The sequence below is a fragment of the Mobula hypostoma genome, chromosome 13 (genome assembly GCF_963921235.1).
Source record: "Mobula hypostoma chromosome 13, sMobHyp1.1, whole genome shotgun sequence".
In the NCBI taxonomy this organism is placed as follows: Eukaryota; Metazoa; Chordata; class Chondrichthyes; order Myliobatiformes; family Myliobatidae; genus Mobula; species Mobula hypostoma.
Genome location: NC_086109.1, coordinates 14,823,160 through 14,841,388, shown reverse-complemented (window position 1 = coordinate 14,841,388; position 18,229 = coordinate 14,823,160). Strand labels below are relative to the sequence as shown.

The following is an 18,229-nucleotide window of genomic DNA, read 5'->3' as shown; positions in this document are numbered from 1 at the left end:
TGGACCGCAGTGTGGCGAGGAATGTCCCTATGTCTCGGTCAGCGCAGTCTATCAGATATACATACGGAGTGGCTGATGTATGGCAGTTTCGTAACCCTACCTCTTGGAATTACTCTTTTTTCTCCCCAGTACATGGTTCCTATTCGAGTATAGATTATTTTTTTATGGACACCAGCCTTCTCTCTTCTGTAACAGAGTGTGATTATGAAGCCGTAGTTATATCCCATCATATTCCGCTGACTTTAATATTACATATGCCTACTACACAACCAAGTTACCGTCCTTGGAGGCTAAATCCTACTCTCCTTTCAGATGAATGTTTTGTGAAGTATATTTATTCTGAAATAGAATTTTTTCTGAGAATTAATCAAACGCCAGGGATGTCTCCATTAATTGTGTGGGAGGCGCTAAAGGCATATTTAAGAGGCCAAATAATCTCACTCTGCACGCATGGGAGAAAAATAAAGACTGAACGTATTAAACAGTTGACAGATCAGATACTGGAATTAGACCTCTTCCTTAGCCAAGCGCCCTCATCGGCTTTGCTAAGTTTATTACTTCAGACCAAATACAATCCATTAACAACTCAAGAGGCTGAATATCTTATCTCCAAGTTACAATGTGAATTTTATGGACATGGAGAGAAAACAGGGAGGCTGCTAGCCCATCAACTGCCTCAAAAAATGGCCAGTCATGGTATACCTGAGATACGGGATGCACAGGCCATAAAACAAACAGGTAATGTAGAAATTAACTCATGCTTCCATAGCTTTTACCAATCACTGTACTTCTCAGGTTCATCCACCACCCCATCAAATCTAGATGATTTCTTTAAAAAGCTAAACATCCCATATATAGATCCGTATGTAGCTGCTGATCTGGAGAAAGCAATCACGACTCTGGAGATAGACTCAGCAACTAGGAGTATGCAGAGTGGAAAACCCCAGGCCCAGATGGATATCCTTCTGAATTTTTAAAAAATTTTTCCACTCAACTTTCCCCATTACTATTATCTGTTTTTGAATCTTTTTTTATCCCACTCCCTACCTCCCACAATGCATCAAGCAGTTATTTCATTAATTTCGAGAAAGGGCAAAGACCCCCTTGAATGTAGTTCATACCGACCAATCTCCCTTTTAAATACGGATACCAAAACCTTTGCAAAAGTTCTGGCACACCGAATGGAGAAGATTTTACCATTAATTATCTCACCCGATCAAACAGGTTTTGTAAAAAATTGGTACTCTTTTTTTAATATAGGACATCTTCTAAATGTACTATATGACTCCTCTGCAACTAGTACCCCAGAGATTACTCTCTCCAAAAATTTGGTTTTGTTTCTACATTCATCTCCTGGAATGAAGTACTTTACTCGTCCCCACTGGCAGCAGTGTGTACTAATAACTGTATACCATCCTTTTTTGAACTGCAGCGTGGAACAAGACAGGGATGCCCTTTATCTCCACTTCTTTCTGCTGTGGCAATTGATCCACTTGCTATAGCTCTGAGAACATCAGCTAGTATCAAGGGTATCCAGAGGGGAGCTTTGGAACATAAAAGTGTCACTGTACGCGGATGATATGCTGTTGTATATCTCAGATCCAACTCGAAGTCTCCCAAATCTATCAATATTGCTCACTAAATTCGGTCAAATATCTGGTTATAAAGTTAAGTTTCAAAAGAGTGAACTAATGCCAATTGGGACCACATGTTTAGAAATTTCTTTTTCCGTGACCCCCTTTAGAATCAGCTGTAGGAAATTTAAATACTTGGGGGTCTGGTAACACATAATTATAAGGACCTTTATAAAGCCAATTATCAACATCTCCTTTCCAATCTTAAACAGGAATTTGAATGTTGGAATTCTTTATCTCTTTCCCTTAGCAGGAGGATTAATATAATTAAAATGACTGTCCTGCCCAAATTCTTATATATGTTCCAAAGTCTCCCAATTTTACTAACAGACTTTCTTCGATAACCTAAATAGTCAAATATCAAGTTTTATTTGGAATAAAAAAACAGCCCAGAGTAAAGGAAAAAATACTACAGAGGCCTCATAAGATGGGGGGTTTAGCACTTGCAAGTTTTATATATTACTACTGATCAGCTAATATAAGAGCAATTTTATATTGGACAAGAGATGATATTGCTGCTCTAGCTGGGTGATTATGGAGAAGTCATCCTTACAATTTACCTCTTCGTCGGTAATATATACTGAACTACCACTGTCACAACCTATATCTAGTTTCACACTGAATCCAGTTGCCATGTACTCCATTAAAATTTGGTTCCGATTTAGATGTCATTTTGCACTTAATAACCTCTCACTCGCTGCACCAGTAGCAAAAAAATTACATGTCCAACGCATCAATAATGGATGTAGCGTTTGATATTTGGTCTAAACACGGTATCACTTCATTGTATAATCTCTACATTGACAGCAATTTTGCCTCTTTTGAACAGCTAGTTAAGAAACTTGGGATCCCTAGGACACACTTCTATAGATATATACAACTCAGCAGCTTTATGGCCTCTCATCTTGAGTGCTTTCCCTACCGCCCCCCTTCATCGCTCTGAGGTTCAGTCCTTAAGTGCAAAATTGATGTGAAACAATCTGTAAGCAAAATCTATGAGCTACTTAATGTAGTTAATCCTGAGGATTTGGATTTAGTAAAACATAAATAGGAAGAGGATATTGAGGAACAAATTCCAAATGACATATGGCAAAAAAACAATTCATAGAATTTATTCATCCTCTGTGTATCTTAGACATGTTGTTGTTCAGTTTAAAATTGTGCATCGTTGTCATTGGTCTAAAGTTAGATTGGCTAAGGTTAATAAAGATCCTGATCCAATGTGTGACAGATGTAAACAATTCCCAGCTACACTCTGCCATGTATTTTGGTCATGTCCAAAATTAATAAATTTCTGAGGTTTGATTTTTGAAACTTTTTCAAAAATTTTTGGACAATTAATTACACCATCTTGGTCAATAGCACTATTTGATGTGCTATTTGTTAACCTCAGCAAATTCCAAATCGATCTCATCGCTTTTTGTTCACTTCTTGCCAGAAGGCTCATCTTGTGCAAATGGAAAGACTCTTCCCCTCCAACATATGAACATTGAATCAAAGATATCATGTACTTTATAAAATTATAAAAGATCCGCTCTTCGGTCAGGGGGCAGTCTGAAAGATTTAACACCACTTGACAACCTTTTTTAAGCTTTGTCAAAAATATGGATGCTGAAAAAATTATTTGAATGTGTAAGGTGCTCTATCTTTATATGTACACTAGGCCTTTGTATTTATTTTTGACTGGTCTGGCTGGTTTTATTTTTTCTTGTTTATTGAGGGGTGGGGGGGTTCTTTTTGTAACTGGTATAAAATGGTTGGTTGTATTATAACATATGTTCTGCTATTTTTCTTTGTTAATAAAAATACTTTGATCAAAAAAATAGAAACTCTGTGGTTATTCTAAAGGGCAAGCAGCATCTGTGGAGAAAGAAACATATTTATTTTTTCAGGTTGATGACCCACCATCAGAGCTGGAACCTTTTGGTCATACAGTATATTAATGTCACTTTTTTTTATTCTTCTTAGTGTGATCTGGTGTACACCTTCTTCCACCCACTCCCGAAGGACGACAAGTCCCTGACTGGGAACATGCTGCCAAAGCCAACAGGTGTGTTACAGCTTCTGGGTCTCAGAAATGTATTTAGACAGCTTGTGATCTGAGTCTTAAGTTTTTAAAATCTTGCTTCCAGTAACATAATCAAGTGAAACTATAATGGATTGCATACATAAAGATGTAGCTGATTCTTCAAAACTGTGTCCTGTATAGAACACAGGAAGGAGTTTGTAATCATTACACCTACGTGTAGAGTTTCTAACCTGAGAGAATGCAAGTCGGAGACACAGAGGCAGCTCCCTGCTGGAGAGGGAGGATTGTCACCTGTGTTACTTTCAGCCATCTTTGAGGCTTGGAGGACATGTTAATGTTTCTTTGGAATATTCACACTGTGTTAATTGGGATAATAAAAAAAATCCAAGGAGTCTGAATAACAATAAAATACACAAGATGAGGAGATTTATCATGGAAACAGACTGTTCAGCTGAAACTAGTCCATGCCAACCAAGTTTCCCATCTAAGTTAGTTTCATTTGCCCCCATTTGGCCCACATCCCTTTAAACCTTTCTTATCGATGTAACTTTTAAATATTGTTAATGTACCCGCCTCAACTAGTTTCTCTGACAGTCATTTCCATATACTTACCATTCTCCAGGTGAAACAGTTGGCCCTCAGATTCCTATTAAACCTTAAGCCTATGCTCTCTAGCTATTGATTCCTCAACACTGGGAAATAGATTGTGTGCATGTACCCCTCGTAATTCTGTAACATCCATCCCTCATTCTCCTATAGTCCAATGAATAAAGTAGCAACTTGCTCAACCTTTCTCTTTTACTCAATCGCTCAAATCGTGGCAACATCCTTGTAAATCTCCCCTGCACTCTTTCCAGCTTAATAGTGTCATTCCTAAAGCAAGGTGACCAAAACTGAACATAATCTTCCAAATGTGGCCTCACCAACATCTGTAATAATGTTTTTATTAAACTTCCACCTTTTATTCACCCCTCCAGTGGGTCAGTCTCAAGCCTCCTTCAGTGGAATTCTGTATCTAGAGTGTGCCCATTCACAGTTAGCGTATGCTGCTGTGAATTATTCTTCCTATATAGTGCTTCACTAACTTTTTATGATGTAATGTACTATTACTGATGTAATGAAACATATAAAATTCTAAAGGGATTGGACAGGCTAGATGCAGGAAGATTGTTCCCGATGTTGGGGAAGTCCAGAACGAGGGGTCATAGTTTAAGGATAAAGGGGAAGCCTTTTAGGACGAAGATGAGGAAAAACTTCTTCACACAGAGAGTGGTGAATCTGTGGAATTCTCTGCCACAGGAAACAGTTGAGGCCAGTTCATTGGCTATATTTAAGAGGGAGTTAGATAAGGCCCTTGTGGCTAAAGGGATCAGGGGGTATGGAGAGAAGGCAGGTACAGGGTTCTGAGTTGGATGATCAGCCATGACCATACTGAATGGCAGTGCAGGCTCGAAAGGCCGAATGGCCTACTCCTGCACCTATTTTCTATGTTTCTATGTTTCATTCTGAAATCTAATCAATTCAGCCTTACCTTTTTGCTTGCCTGAAGGTGTAAGCTGTCTTCTGCCTTGATCATTTCTCAATGTCTCTGTGCTGTTTAATTGAAACAATGAAATAGCAACTATTTATGAAACTTTCTTATAACAGCACATTATAGAAGCATGTTGCTCAGTGATGCCTTCTATTTTTAAACATTTCCTGCTATTGAAATGTTTCTGTTTCAGTACATGAACAAAGATTGCTATCTTCTACCTATTAGTAATGAATTACTGGATATTCTAATTATGGGAGTTAAGTTACTGGGCTGATGTCCAGAGGCCTAGACAATGACCCAGAGTTTAAACTTTTGCAACTGTGGAGCTTAAATCCAAGTCCAAGAAACATAGAACAGTATAGCTCAGGACAGCCCCTTTGGCCCACAATGTTGTACTGAACTAATAAAGCCAATGATTTCTAATTAATTTAATCCCTCTATTCCTGTATACTATTAGAATATCAATAAGTTCTACAGATAGGCACGTGGTTGATAGAAAAATGGAGAGCTATATCAGCAGGAAGGCTTAATTGATCTTAGAGTAAGTTAAAAGGTCGACGCAAAGGTCGAGCAGTGCTGCAGGATAATCACGGACACGACCCACCCAGCCAACTCACTTTTCGTCCCTCTTCCCTCCGGGAGAAGGTTCAGGAGCTTGAAGACTCGTACGGCCAGATTTGGGAACAGCTTCTTTCCAACTGTGATAAGACTGCTGAACCGATCCTGATCTGGATCTGGGCCGTACCCTCCAAATATCCGGACCTGCCTCTCGTTTTTTCTTTTTGCACTACCTTACTTCCATTTTTCTATTTTCTATTTATAATTTATAATTTAAATTTTTAATATTTACTAATTTTTTCTATTTTAATATTTAATATTTATAATCCAGGGAGCGGGAAGCTCAGAATCAAATATCGCTGTGATGATTGTACGTTCTAGTATCAATTGTTTGGTGACAATAAAGTATAAAGTAAAGTATATTGTGGGCCAAAAAGCCTGTACTGTGCTGTAATGTTTTATGTTCTTCTATGTTCTATTAACCCTGTCCCTCCATCTCTGCATGTTCATATGCCTATCTAAGAAAATGTTCCTATGGTGTCTGCCTTTACTGCCACCCCATATAGCGCATTCCAGTCAGCCACCTGTAGAAACAAGTTGTCTTTTACTTCTCCTTTGTACTTTGCCCCCTCACCTTAAATACATGCTACTGTAGTCCTGGGGAAAAGATGCTAGTACATATGGTAATCAGATGTTACCATATAAACTGTCTATTACACACACACACCCTCAATAAAAATCAGTACTGGTGATCACAAGAATTGTGAAAACTTGTTTCTCTTGTTGGAACCGGTGATGTTCAATCTCCATATGCACATTGACAATTCATTTACACCAGTCTCCCCACCCACCACAGATGCTACTCGACCTGCTGAGTTCTTCCAGCAAGCTCTTTGTTGCTCCAGATTCTAGCATCTGCAGTCTTGTGTGTGTGTGTGTGTGTGTGTGTCACTACAATGAAACTGATCCTAGCAGGGCTCAAGGCTCCATTTTGGGGTAGCAAGGCTCAAGAAGAGAACAAGCTCATAGCTTTATATACTAAATGGTTAATGTTCTAGGATTGTAATTGTTTGGGTGCAGTATTAAAATTTGATCTATGTTTACTTTATATCACATCCAAGATGGACCACCAACACCACCAATGGGCAAGGTCGGAGGGGAAGTGAAGCTGTCTATCTCGTACAAGAACGATAAGCTTTTTATCATGGTGATGCACATTCGAGGCCTAGTAAGTAACTTACAGTTCGCCTTAGTATTGGCAGATGAACATGACTACAGATAATAGCAAATAACTTTGAAATAGAGAGAGAGAGAGAGAGAGAAAATAGAGAACAAACTGAACAACAGACAGAGCAATAATCTGAATGAAAAAGTAATGTATTACTATGTTTTTGTAATCTTACTCATCGGCCTGGAAATTAAATGGCCTAACAGGCCTATCATAGAGTGGACATGGAGAGGATGTTTCCTATAGTTGGGGAGTCTAGGACCAGAGGGCAGAGCCTCAAAATGAGGAGGAGGAATTTCTTCAGTCAGAGAATGGTGAATCTGTGGAATTCATTTCCATAGGTAGCTATGGAGGCCAAGTCATTGGGTGTATTTAAAGTGGAGGTTGATAGGTTCTGGATTAGTAAGGGTAGTAAAGGTTATGAGGAGAAGGCAGGAAAATAGGGTTGAGAGGGATAATAAATCAGCCATGATGGAATGGCAGAACAGACTCAATGGGTCGAATGGCCTAATTCTGCTCCTACGAATGCCTTATGGTCTAATTGAAAACAAACTTTTCCTTTAGTTCTTGATATAGTACTTTTGTTTGTATTATTTGTAATAAGGCTAAGTTTTCACTGAAAGGCTTGCAGGTAGATGGTATCCAATTCAGTACCTCCAAAGTAAAGGATTATTATGACAGGACTGTTCCGATGGCATGGTAGCATAGTGGTTTGCACAATGCTTTACAGTACAGATGACCCAAGTTCAATTCCCATCCTTGCCTGTAAGGAGTTTGTACTTTATCCCCGTGACCATGTAGGTTTCCTCTCGGTGCTCTGGTTTCTCCCCACAGTCCAATGACTGCTGGTAGGTAGGTTAATTGTCCCATGTTTAGGCTTGGGATTAAATTGAGGGATTGCTGGGCGGCATGGCTTGAAGGGCCAGAGTGCCTATTCTGCGCCTGTATCTCAATAAATAGGTAGTTGAGGTTGCAGGGATCTGACCAACTTGCTTTAGAATGGAGTCCTTACTTCTGCAGAATTGTATGTAATACAACACAGAAACTCGCTCTTCATCCCAGATTGTCCCTGCTGATCAAGCTGCCTACCTTGGCTGATATCCTTCTAAATCTTTCCTATCCGTGCATTTATCCAGATGTCATATTAAATATTTCTGTGTCACAGTCAAAATTATTGAACTAATTGTGCTGAAACTCATTGCCATCCTACAGGTTTTGCAGGACGGGACTGATCCAGATCCTTATGTCAAAATCTACCTGCTGCCAGATCCACAGAAAACGAGTAAAAGGAAGACTAAAGTGGCTCGAAAGACTTGTAACCCAACATATAACGAAATGGTAAGTTCATGCAGATACTCCAAGACAATGTGGAACATGGTGTTCCTGAAGATAGTCTAAGGAGGTACACTAGTTTACATGTGCATGACTAAATTTCTGGCACAAAGTTGAAATGTGAACAGGATTGGAATTGGTCTATTGTTGTCATATGTACCGAAATACAGTGAAAAGCTTGTGTTCTATACGGTTCAAATCATTACACAGTGCGTTGCGGTAGAACAAGGTAAAGAATAAACAGGATGAAGAGTAAAGTTTAACAGCTGCAGAGGAAGTGCTGTGCTGGTAAACAACAAGTCGCAAGATCATAAGGTTGATTGGGGACTATTCAATAGTCTCTTAACAGCAGTGGAAGCTGTCCCTGAGCTTGATAATAAAAGTTTTCAGACTTCAGTATCTTCTGCCCAATGGAAGAGGGGACAAGAAAAAATGTTCAGGATTGGTGGAGTATTTGATTATGCTGACTGCTCTACTGAGGCAGTGAGAATTATCGACAGAGACCATGGCTGGTTTTGGTAATGGGCTGGGCTGTGTCCACAATGCTCTGCAATTTCCTGCAGTTGGTGTTCTGAAATGAAACTTACTCAAAGTTCCACAGCGCATGTTCAGTTAAAACGAGCAATAAAATGCCAGTCAATTCCAGAAAATTTTTAGATTTTTTTTGGTACTTGTGCATCACTGTTGAAAAGTGTGTGTCTGTTTATTTTGCAGTTGGTGTATGATGGCATTCCCAAAGGAGATGTGCAGCAGCGGATTATCCACTTACGTGTGCTGAGTGAGGAAGCGTTCCGAGAGAACATCATGCTTGGCGAAGTGCACATTAACCTCAAGGACTTCAATCTGAACCAGAAAATGGTTGGTTGGTACCACTTGGGATCGACAGCCCCACAATGAATTTAATTCTGAGATTCAGATTACGTCACGAAGGGCTGCCTGTTGGACCTCTGCAGGATTGGGATAATGGGTGCAGAACAAGGAATAAACAGTTTGTGTTTCTTTTTTCAATTTTATTTGTGAACGGACACGAGGTTAAAATATTCAAACAATATTTTTGAGCCTCTTTATATTGGAACGTGTTGAAGAGACACTGCCCACTGTCCCAAGGATTACTGGGCGTGATGTTGCGTGCGTCAAGAGATGCAAATGGTTTGCTCCCAAGTTGTGTATTATTACACTATGAAAATGAAGGTAAATATTTGAACTGTTTATATGCTTTTAAACTGTGCTGTGGGCGACCATGTCGTGAAGAAGGACTTACTTCAATTTTTTTTTTGCACTAAACTTAAGCAAGAGGAAGGAGTAAACCCTCCAGGAATTAATCAAAGTTCACGAATAGAAAAGTAGCAGAACAGAGAGTTTATGTCGACTCACTGTATTCCTGCTACTCTGTTCTCTCTCATATCCCCAGGTGGGAAGTGGATAGTTCATAGTTCTTCTGGCTTCGAGACGTGAATGAAGCCTTGCGAACAAAACATTGTGGGGTGAAGTCGCCCCAATGTATGTAATACGGCATCACGAAACATGAGAACAGAAGTGGATCGTTCAACCTGTGAAACTGTCTTACCATGCAAAGCGCACTGAATTTGAGATTGGTTTTGGGTGACAGCACTAAACTGATGTTCCCAGATTAGCTGCCTGTAAAACACTCACTCAATATTCAGCTGCACTGAAGAAAACGGAACCAACTAGTGGGTGGGGTGCAAAGCAAGAAGCTCATGCAATAACTCCTCATCCTAAGGAGTAGAAATAAACAAAAACAACTTCCATTGGTTAGAATTGTATTTGAAGCAAATTCAAAACCACAGGCAATTTTAGCTAAACCATCTGATTACCTGAGTGAGCTCGTCTATTTGTCCTGCAAATCAGGAAAATAATGATAATCTCCTTCATATATGCTAGGGTTCTCTTGCCAAGTGCCTGTATAAAAAGCATATGAAATAATGCAGGGTGTATGATCCATCAATTGGCCAGAAAGGTAAGACACAGCAAAGACAACCCACGTTCAGTTCACAGTCTATCCGACATCATTTGATTTCAGCTGTGTTAGATATTGGTGCAATTGTACAGACTTTGAATACACTGTTGAAGACAACAGGGACAGAAGGAGAATTGGGGATGGCGAGGGACAGAGAGGTCAGGTGTCTTATCACTGGTCTCTTCTCCACAATGAACACAATGTTGAAACTGATACTGGATTTATCTCCCCAACCCTTCATTGTCTAAAAGCCTGCGAACATTCAGTCATTCCATTCACATGATCAGTTTAAATGAATTATTAAAGGGTACTGGCACCTAAATGACAATCCTTCTGATCCCTAATCGTTAATAGGTTCTGTAGATGATGCTGTACTTACTCACAACTGCATTTAATTAATCAGATTAGGTTCGATCATTCGCACAGTGGAGTGAGTGAACATCTATCCAAGTGTATTCATTACCTTCTTTGGTCAGTTTTTACAGGGTTAATCCTGGAAGAGTGACTCAGCATTAACTAAAACCAAGTATTTGACTCCCAAGCGCTCAGATCGTAATCCTGTCCAGATTTAAAATAATATTGTGGAGCTATGGACAAGTACAAGCATGAGGTTGTTGGGTCACTGGAGATGGTGCTACCTGATCTAAACCGTCTTCCTCACTTAATCTGGAACTTGCAGGCTGCAGATGTTCAACTGCACATCTGAGTATTTTTTTAAATGTGTTGCGAGTTTCTGTTTCAGCCCTGTTTCCTGACCACTTTCAACGTCTGCTGGAGAGAATTTACACTCATCAACCCCCTAATCCTTCTAATTCCTTTCAATGTTTTGGAACATCTCTACCTTCTCTATAGTTAAACACATGATAATGTGTCAATAGATCAATTTCTGTCTGTGTGTGTTCTCCATCAGCTGCTGCTTTTGCAGAGAGGCACAGATGACAGGAGCTCCTTATTTCTGGCCTATCTTTCAGTCCGTGGTTCCCAACCTGGGATTCACAGCATAAAAAAGGTTGGGAACCCCTGATTTAGATTATGTCTGATCTGAATTTTAACTCCATTTACACATCTTGGTCCAAATGCTTGAATTGCCTTAAACTGAAAGAATTCTGCCCCTCTCTGATTAAATATTATTTGGTTCCCTGCCTCAGCAGCTCTTTGCGGGGAGGTTATTCCACGCCTCCATTACCCAGTGTGTGCTCAGAGGACAGCTTTTGGTGTTGGGTAAACGAAGTGCTGAACTCAATGTTACTTCAATGGGGAGCAAAGATGAAGATCAAGTCTGGTGAAGTTGCAGCTCTGGTGACCTCAGCACTTCTCTTAAAGTTAAAAGTCTATTGGAAATGCAATATTATGTCAACAGGTCAATTTGTATCTATGTGTGTTCTCCATAGGCTGCTGCCATTACAGAGAGGCATAGTTGACAGGAGTGGGCACAGGAGCTCCTTATTTCTGGCCTATCTTTCAGCTAGACCATGTGTGATCTGAATTTTAATTCCACTTACCCACCTTGGTCCAAATGCTTGAATCCCCTTAATTGAAAAAATTCTGCTCCTCTCGGATTAAATGTTCATTTGGTTCCCTGCCTGAGCAGCTTTTTGTGGAGGGAGGGGGTTATTCTATGCCTCTATTACCTAGTGTTTGCACAGAGGATGGCATACAGTGTTGGGTAAACAAAAGAACTTTGCTCTCCATTCTAAGTAGCACTAAGGTGAAGATCAAATCATTTGCAAGTCATTTGCTACCAAGTGCTGCCGCTCCTCTGGTGACCTCAGCACTTAAATGTTTGGTGGTGGGGGTATGGGGAATGAGTGTGAGTGAGGGATGATGATTCAGCGGACCTTTGAGCATCAAAATGAATGCACTTTACCCTAGTTTCTTCATTGTTTGACTGATACGAACCTGATGTCATACTTGGTAATGCTGTGCACGGGGAAAGCATGGCCCTCCTTGTATTGTAGGATGTGCATGAGCAAGACACCATTCACTGCTGAATCTCAGGAACTGAGATGAAGTTGCACATCTTGCCTCTTTGTTGGTTCCTGCTTGAAGCAACTGGTTGCTGTGTTGCCACTTTCTGTATTGCTCAGTAGTGGATACTGACGAGGACATTGTTTCTGTTGGGATGGAGATTCTAACTCGCAGTGTTCCTCACTTGTATCCTTCCTTTTTCAGAGGCAGCTAAGGAAGAAACTTCGTGAAATTCCCAAGTCTTGTTTGGGTTTACCTTTATACATAAGGAAAGCCACCACTGACTTGTACTGAAATGTCCTTTTTATTAACTAATGGAAGTTATACTGTAAGATTTGTTTGCAGATCTTTTTTGCCTGTAAGTAATTTACTTCTGAATGATGCGCAATGCTGTTGTTGAATATTTAAAAAAAAATAAAAAAACAGTATCTTGTCTGTTGTTTATGAAAATTCCATTTTATTAGACATCTGTATGTTTTTTGAGGAAGAACAACAAAAGGTTAAAAAACATGAGCGATTCCCCGAATGCTGGAAATGCAGAGTAACATACACAAAATGCTGGAGGAACTCAGCAGCTCAGCAAGGATCTATGAAGAGGAATAAAAAAAGTAGCCACTGTGTACATACTAGAACGTAGACTAGTACACAGCAGGAACAAGCCATTTGGCCCACAATGTTGTGCTAAACCAATTAAATTAGTAATCAAATAGCCAACTAAACTAATCTTTTCCACCCTACACAATGTCCATAATATTCCATTTTTCTCTCATTCATGTACCTATTGAAATGTCTCTTGAAAATCCCTAATGTATCTGCCTTTACCACCACCCAGGCAGTGCATTCCGAGCACCCACCACTCTCTGTTTAAAAAAAAACTTGCCCCTCACACTTCCTTTGAAATTTCCCCCTTTCACCTTAAATACATGCCCTCTGGTGTTAGACATTTCAACCCTGGGATAACGATACTGTCTATCTACTCTCTCTATGCTCTCTTCTGCTGCTGTAGCCCATCTGCTCTGAGGTTCAACATGTTGTGCATTCAGAGATGTTCTTCTACACACCACTGTTGTAACACATGGTTATTTGAGTTACTGCCATCTTCCTGTTAGCTTGAACCAGTCTGGCCATTCTCCTCTGAACTCTCTCATTGACATGGCATTTTGACCCACAGAACTGCCGCGCACTGAGTATTTCTTTGGTTTTACACACCGTTTCCTGTAAACTCTTAGAGACTGTTGTGCATGAAAGTCCCAGGAGATCAGCAGTTTCTGAGATACTCAAACCACCTTCATTCCTCAGTCAAAGTCACTTAGTTCACATTACTTCCCCATTCTGATGTTTCACTTGACCAGAGAATGAACTTCTTGGCCACATCTGCATGCTTTCATGCATTGAGTTGCTGCCACATTATTGGCTGATTAGATATCTTTGCATTAACGAGCAGGTGTACCTGGAGAAGTGGCTACTGAGTGTATAAGGTCCTTTTATCAGAGTAAAACATGATTATTCAACAAAATTTTACTCGAGCCAAAATGAGACAGTCAAATGCTTTCTCAGGGAAATTTTAATAAACATCTTAGAGGAGAAAATGAGGAAAATAAATCGGAACTTGTATTTTAGCAAGGAGTCGTTGTCTGCAGATGGAGTCTTCTGAAGTTGAAAGGAAGTTCTCAGAAGTTTCTAAGCAATGGTAAGCATGGTAGCATAGCAGTCAGTGTAACACATTTCAGTGCCTACAGTAAGAATGGGGTCAATTCCTGCTGCTGAATGTAAGATTGTACATCTTTACCATGATCACACGCATTTCCGCTGAGCGCTCCAGTTTCTTCCCACAATTCGGAAGATGTACGGGTTAGGGTTATTAAATAGTGGGCCTGCTATGTTGGTGACACTGTGGGATACCCCCCAGCACTTTTTGGGACTGCATTGATCATTGACCCATTCAAGGCATTTCATGTACGTGTTAGTTCCTCTCTGCACCATGTGGCACATCGAACGGCAACCTTCCCACTTCTTTAGCGTTTGTGTTTTTTTTTAACAACGCCAAAGCATGGGTGAGGCCTTGTTAAAAACTCAACCCACCAGAGATGGAAAGCATGCGAGGGGGGCCACCGGATTCTAATCCGGGACCACTCGCCTCAAAGTCCAGTGCAGGTGCCACTACAAAACTGGCCAAGGTACATGTGAGAAATAAAGCAAATCTTTTAAAGACTGTTCAAGGTTCAAAGACATTTGAAGACATGGAGGGTGAATTCTAAAATGTTTTTTCAGTGTAATACTAGACTTGGGGGGGGGGGTTAATATAGACAAACAACTGATCAATGAAAGGATGGATCTTGGTGTGATTTATGTTGGGACAGGACTCCTATTAATGTCCTAACATAGATTCAAATGGATTATCATTCAGTTAAGCGGAGAGCTGATTCACAACAGTACTTAATCACTGAAAATGTTGGAAATATAATATGGAGATAAATTTAATGGAAAATTCTACATGCAAGATTACAGCAAGCCGTAAGGAAGTGTATCGTTCACCAAATTTTGAATTAACATTGTAGGTACTTCTTCAGTTTTGTGTAATGCTGTTCCTTCAGCTTCCAGCAGTTTTTCTTTTAACTTGATGTCACTGAAAGAATGAATGTACATTTATAACCTTTGGGGCTTCATGGCAATTAGTAATTAATTCTAGATAAACAAGTACAGTTGGTGTTGAAGTGCAAGAAATACAAACACAGCTAGACACTACAAACTGTGATAAGACAGCCATGTGATCTGTTTTGGTTTTGTTGCTTAAAGTCGAAGTCAAATTTATTGTACTATGCACAGGTGCAGTGAAAAACTTAACTCACAGCAGCATCACAGGCACTTAGCACCAGAAAAGCTGAAAGTCAGATCTCAACCATGAAACTGTTGCTGTTGGCTGCCAGCAATATGTCACCTCTCCCCAGCACCACCACCTTGTAATAGGTGGGTGGGTTTCCGCGAGATGGTCCTGTTTCCTCCCACAGCCCAAAGACCTACTGGTTGTGAGGTTAATCACCCCACGATTAGGCTAGGATTAAATTGGAAATTGCTGGTGGTGTGACTCAAAAGGCCAGAAGGGCCTATTCTGCCCTGTATCTCAATAAATAATTAATTAAACTGAAAGAACAAAAAAGATAAAAAACAAAGAATTTGTGGTTGTCTCATTCTCAGACAAGAGATAAACAAATTCCATTGATAACAACCTATAAAATAGACAGATTCACATGCTACTGATAGCAAGATTACCAGAAAATTACAGAAGCAACAGTACCATAATTACCAGAAAATCCACTGAACAATTGTATACGGATGATTATGTAAAAACACAAACATCGTAAAGTTAACTTACAAGGAAAATAAGTCTACACCCTAATCCAACAGAATCTACTCTACTATGCATTAACCTTTCTCAGTCAAGCCTGAGAAACATATGGCGACAAATGTACACAAAAACGTAAGTAAGAGTAGGTCATACAAGTAGTAAATATTCACCTAGACACCGGGAAACCCCTCCCTGCTTGCTTTGGGTAATGTCATCCAGTATCTTATATCCATCAAAATGACCAGGTCAGTTTAATATCTCAGTAGAAATGCAGCACTACTTCAAAAGTGCACCATAATGTCAACTCTCATAATAGCCTTGTATTTCTGGAGTGGGACATGCCCATAGCTTTGTCATCTGGCAATCTCCAATCAAAAGATGAAATCTAAATCCATGTGTAGTATTTGTAAATTTGGGACTTCACTAGAGATGTGAAATCAAAGGAGAAAAGTCATGGACAGAAAAGATTAGAAAAAGTATCTTTATTTGCTGTGGTTTTTCTGGAATGAGGCAGAATAACATTGCCCTTGATTGACTGGACTAAGAGAAGTTTATAATGGCAAAATAAAACCTGAAGTATTACTACTCATTTTTCATTTCCCATTTACAAAGAAGTCAAATTGGACATGTAAATTATTAGAACATTATTGTCTTTGACACAAGTGTGCAATTAATCTCAGTTGTTATTAGAATGCACTTTGTAGGTTATTATTATCTTATTGTGTTGTTAAACTTCATTTAATTTCTAATAGTCATAGACTTGAATCATTATGGCTTTGGAGGACATTTGGCCCATTAAGTCTTTGTTGGCTACTAACAGTGATCCTGTTTATTCCATTCCCCAGATTTTCCCCCTTTGACCCATGCAATCTCCTTTTGAAAGTACTAACTCCCAACCACTGAGCACATCTACATGAAACACTGTCGTAGGAAAGCAGCATCCCTCATCAAAGATCCCCGCCCCAGAGGCTATGCTGTCCTCTCACCATCAGGCTCTTGAACAACTATACTCACTTGTCTACCCACAACCAATGATCTCTGCTGGATGGATGGGTGGGATCCTTAATAATACTACGATGGGAGACCCTCAATATCCTCTCAGTTGTTCTCACAGTCCTTTTTAGGGACTTCACTACGATGTTCCCATACCAGATGGAGATGCAACATCAGGATGCTCTCAACAGTGCTCCTATAACATGCAGTTAAGATGGGGGTGGGGTGTGTTGTGAGAGCCTTGCCTGCCTCGATCTTAGGAAGTGCCTTCTTGTTCAAGGGGGCGATTATTAAGGCACCAGGCAAAGTCATCCGTAATGTGAACTCCCAGGAACTTGGTGCACATAACTCCCTCTCCTCCTGGAGGAGCCATATATGCGCAGAAGGGGTGGTTTGTCTGCACCTTCCAGAAGTCCACAGTGATTCCCTCAGTCTGCTATGATTCACATCCTAGCCTGTCCAGCTTCAGTCCCAACTGAATAAAATAATTTTAAAGGAATGCTAGGGAAATTATGCAAGCAATGAGGAATCCGAAATCCAATGATGGTGTCCACTCCTTCAACGGTGTGATCTTTGATGACTATACAGTCCTATCCTGGACCCACAAGCTCTATTGCAGGTGGGACATGTATATGTAGTAGTGGTGGAAACCATGGCTGCATTTCTCCTGGCTCTCTCTTGCTGTCTTCTGGTTGTTCTTTCCATCTCCAGAATACGAACCCCGTCCCTACACAGCTGTCGCCAAGTGGCACGGTCAGCAGCAACATCCTCCAGGTCCTCAGGTCTGATCTTGCACTTCCTTAAAGCATTCTTCATCTGATCCTTATAGTGCTTCTTCGGCCCTCCAGCTGAGCGTCGACCATGATGTAGCTGGCCGTATAACACTCTGCGGGGTAGCTGGCATGGGGGCATCCTTATCACGTGCCCCAGCCATTGCAGCTGACGCTGGGTGATCATGGCCTCAATACTTCTGCAGTTGGTCTTTACAAGTATTTCAGTGTGAGGCACCTGCTCACGCCAGGTAATTCCCAGGATGTGCTGGAGGCAGCTTATGTGGAAGTGCTCCAAGGACTTGATGTGACGGCTGTAGGTTACCCAAGCTTCATAGCTATAAAGGAGGGTGGTGACACAGACTGCTTGGTATATGGTGACCTTTGTGGAGGGACGAAGGCTCCTGTTCTGGAAGACTCTACACCAAAGTCTCCCGAAGGCAGCTGACGCCTGTTTAATGTGGCCTGGATGTCGTTGTCAACGCCACTATTCTCAGAGAGAATGCTCCCCAGATATTTGAAAGATGGCACTACTGACAGCTTTTCATCACCAATGGTGAAGGCAGGTAGAGTGGGTGGGTCACTGGTACTCCATTGGCAAACCAGTTCTGTCTTGGTATTGCTCAGCGAACAACCCTACAAACACAATATATATCAGATCGAAAAACGGAGGGTTAGAATTGATCTTAGATAGAGGGTAGAAAGGGCCTGTAATGTAATGTTCTAAGAACTAGCTTCAAGAATTTCGTTAGTTCCCACTTGTTGTCGTCGTCCTCCTAGCCAGGGGGCGAGAGCGTTCCGGGCTGCGGGAGGTTGGAGCCCTTCTTGGTGTGCGTGCCTCTCGTCGGCATCTGATGAA

The 18,229-nt window shown here is 40.6% G+C and overlaps 1 protein-coding gene across 1 annotated transcript in view; it reads left to right on the top strand.

The window, feature by feature from the left end:
• pik3c2b (phosphatidylinositol-4-phosphate 3-kinase, catalytic subunit type 2 beta) overlaps nt 1–12,711 on the top strand; it is a 174,267-nt gene extending 161,556 nt beyond the window's left edge. Inside the window, exons 30-33 of the mRNA XM_063065353.1 lie at nt 3,603–3,684; nt 6,877–6,983; nt 8,196–8,321; nt 9,030–12,711. Of these exons, the coding sequence (XP_062921423.1) occupies nt 3,603–3,684; nt 6,877–6,983; nt 8,196–8,321; nt 9,030–9,212 (498 nt within the window). The 3' untranslated portion in view covers nt 9,213–12,711. The remainder of the gene's footprint in view (nt 1–3,602; nt 3,685–6,876; nt 6,984–8,195; nt 8,322–9,029) is intronic.
• The last annotated feature ends 5,518 nt before the right edge of the window (nt 12,712–18,229 follow it).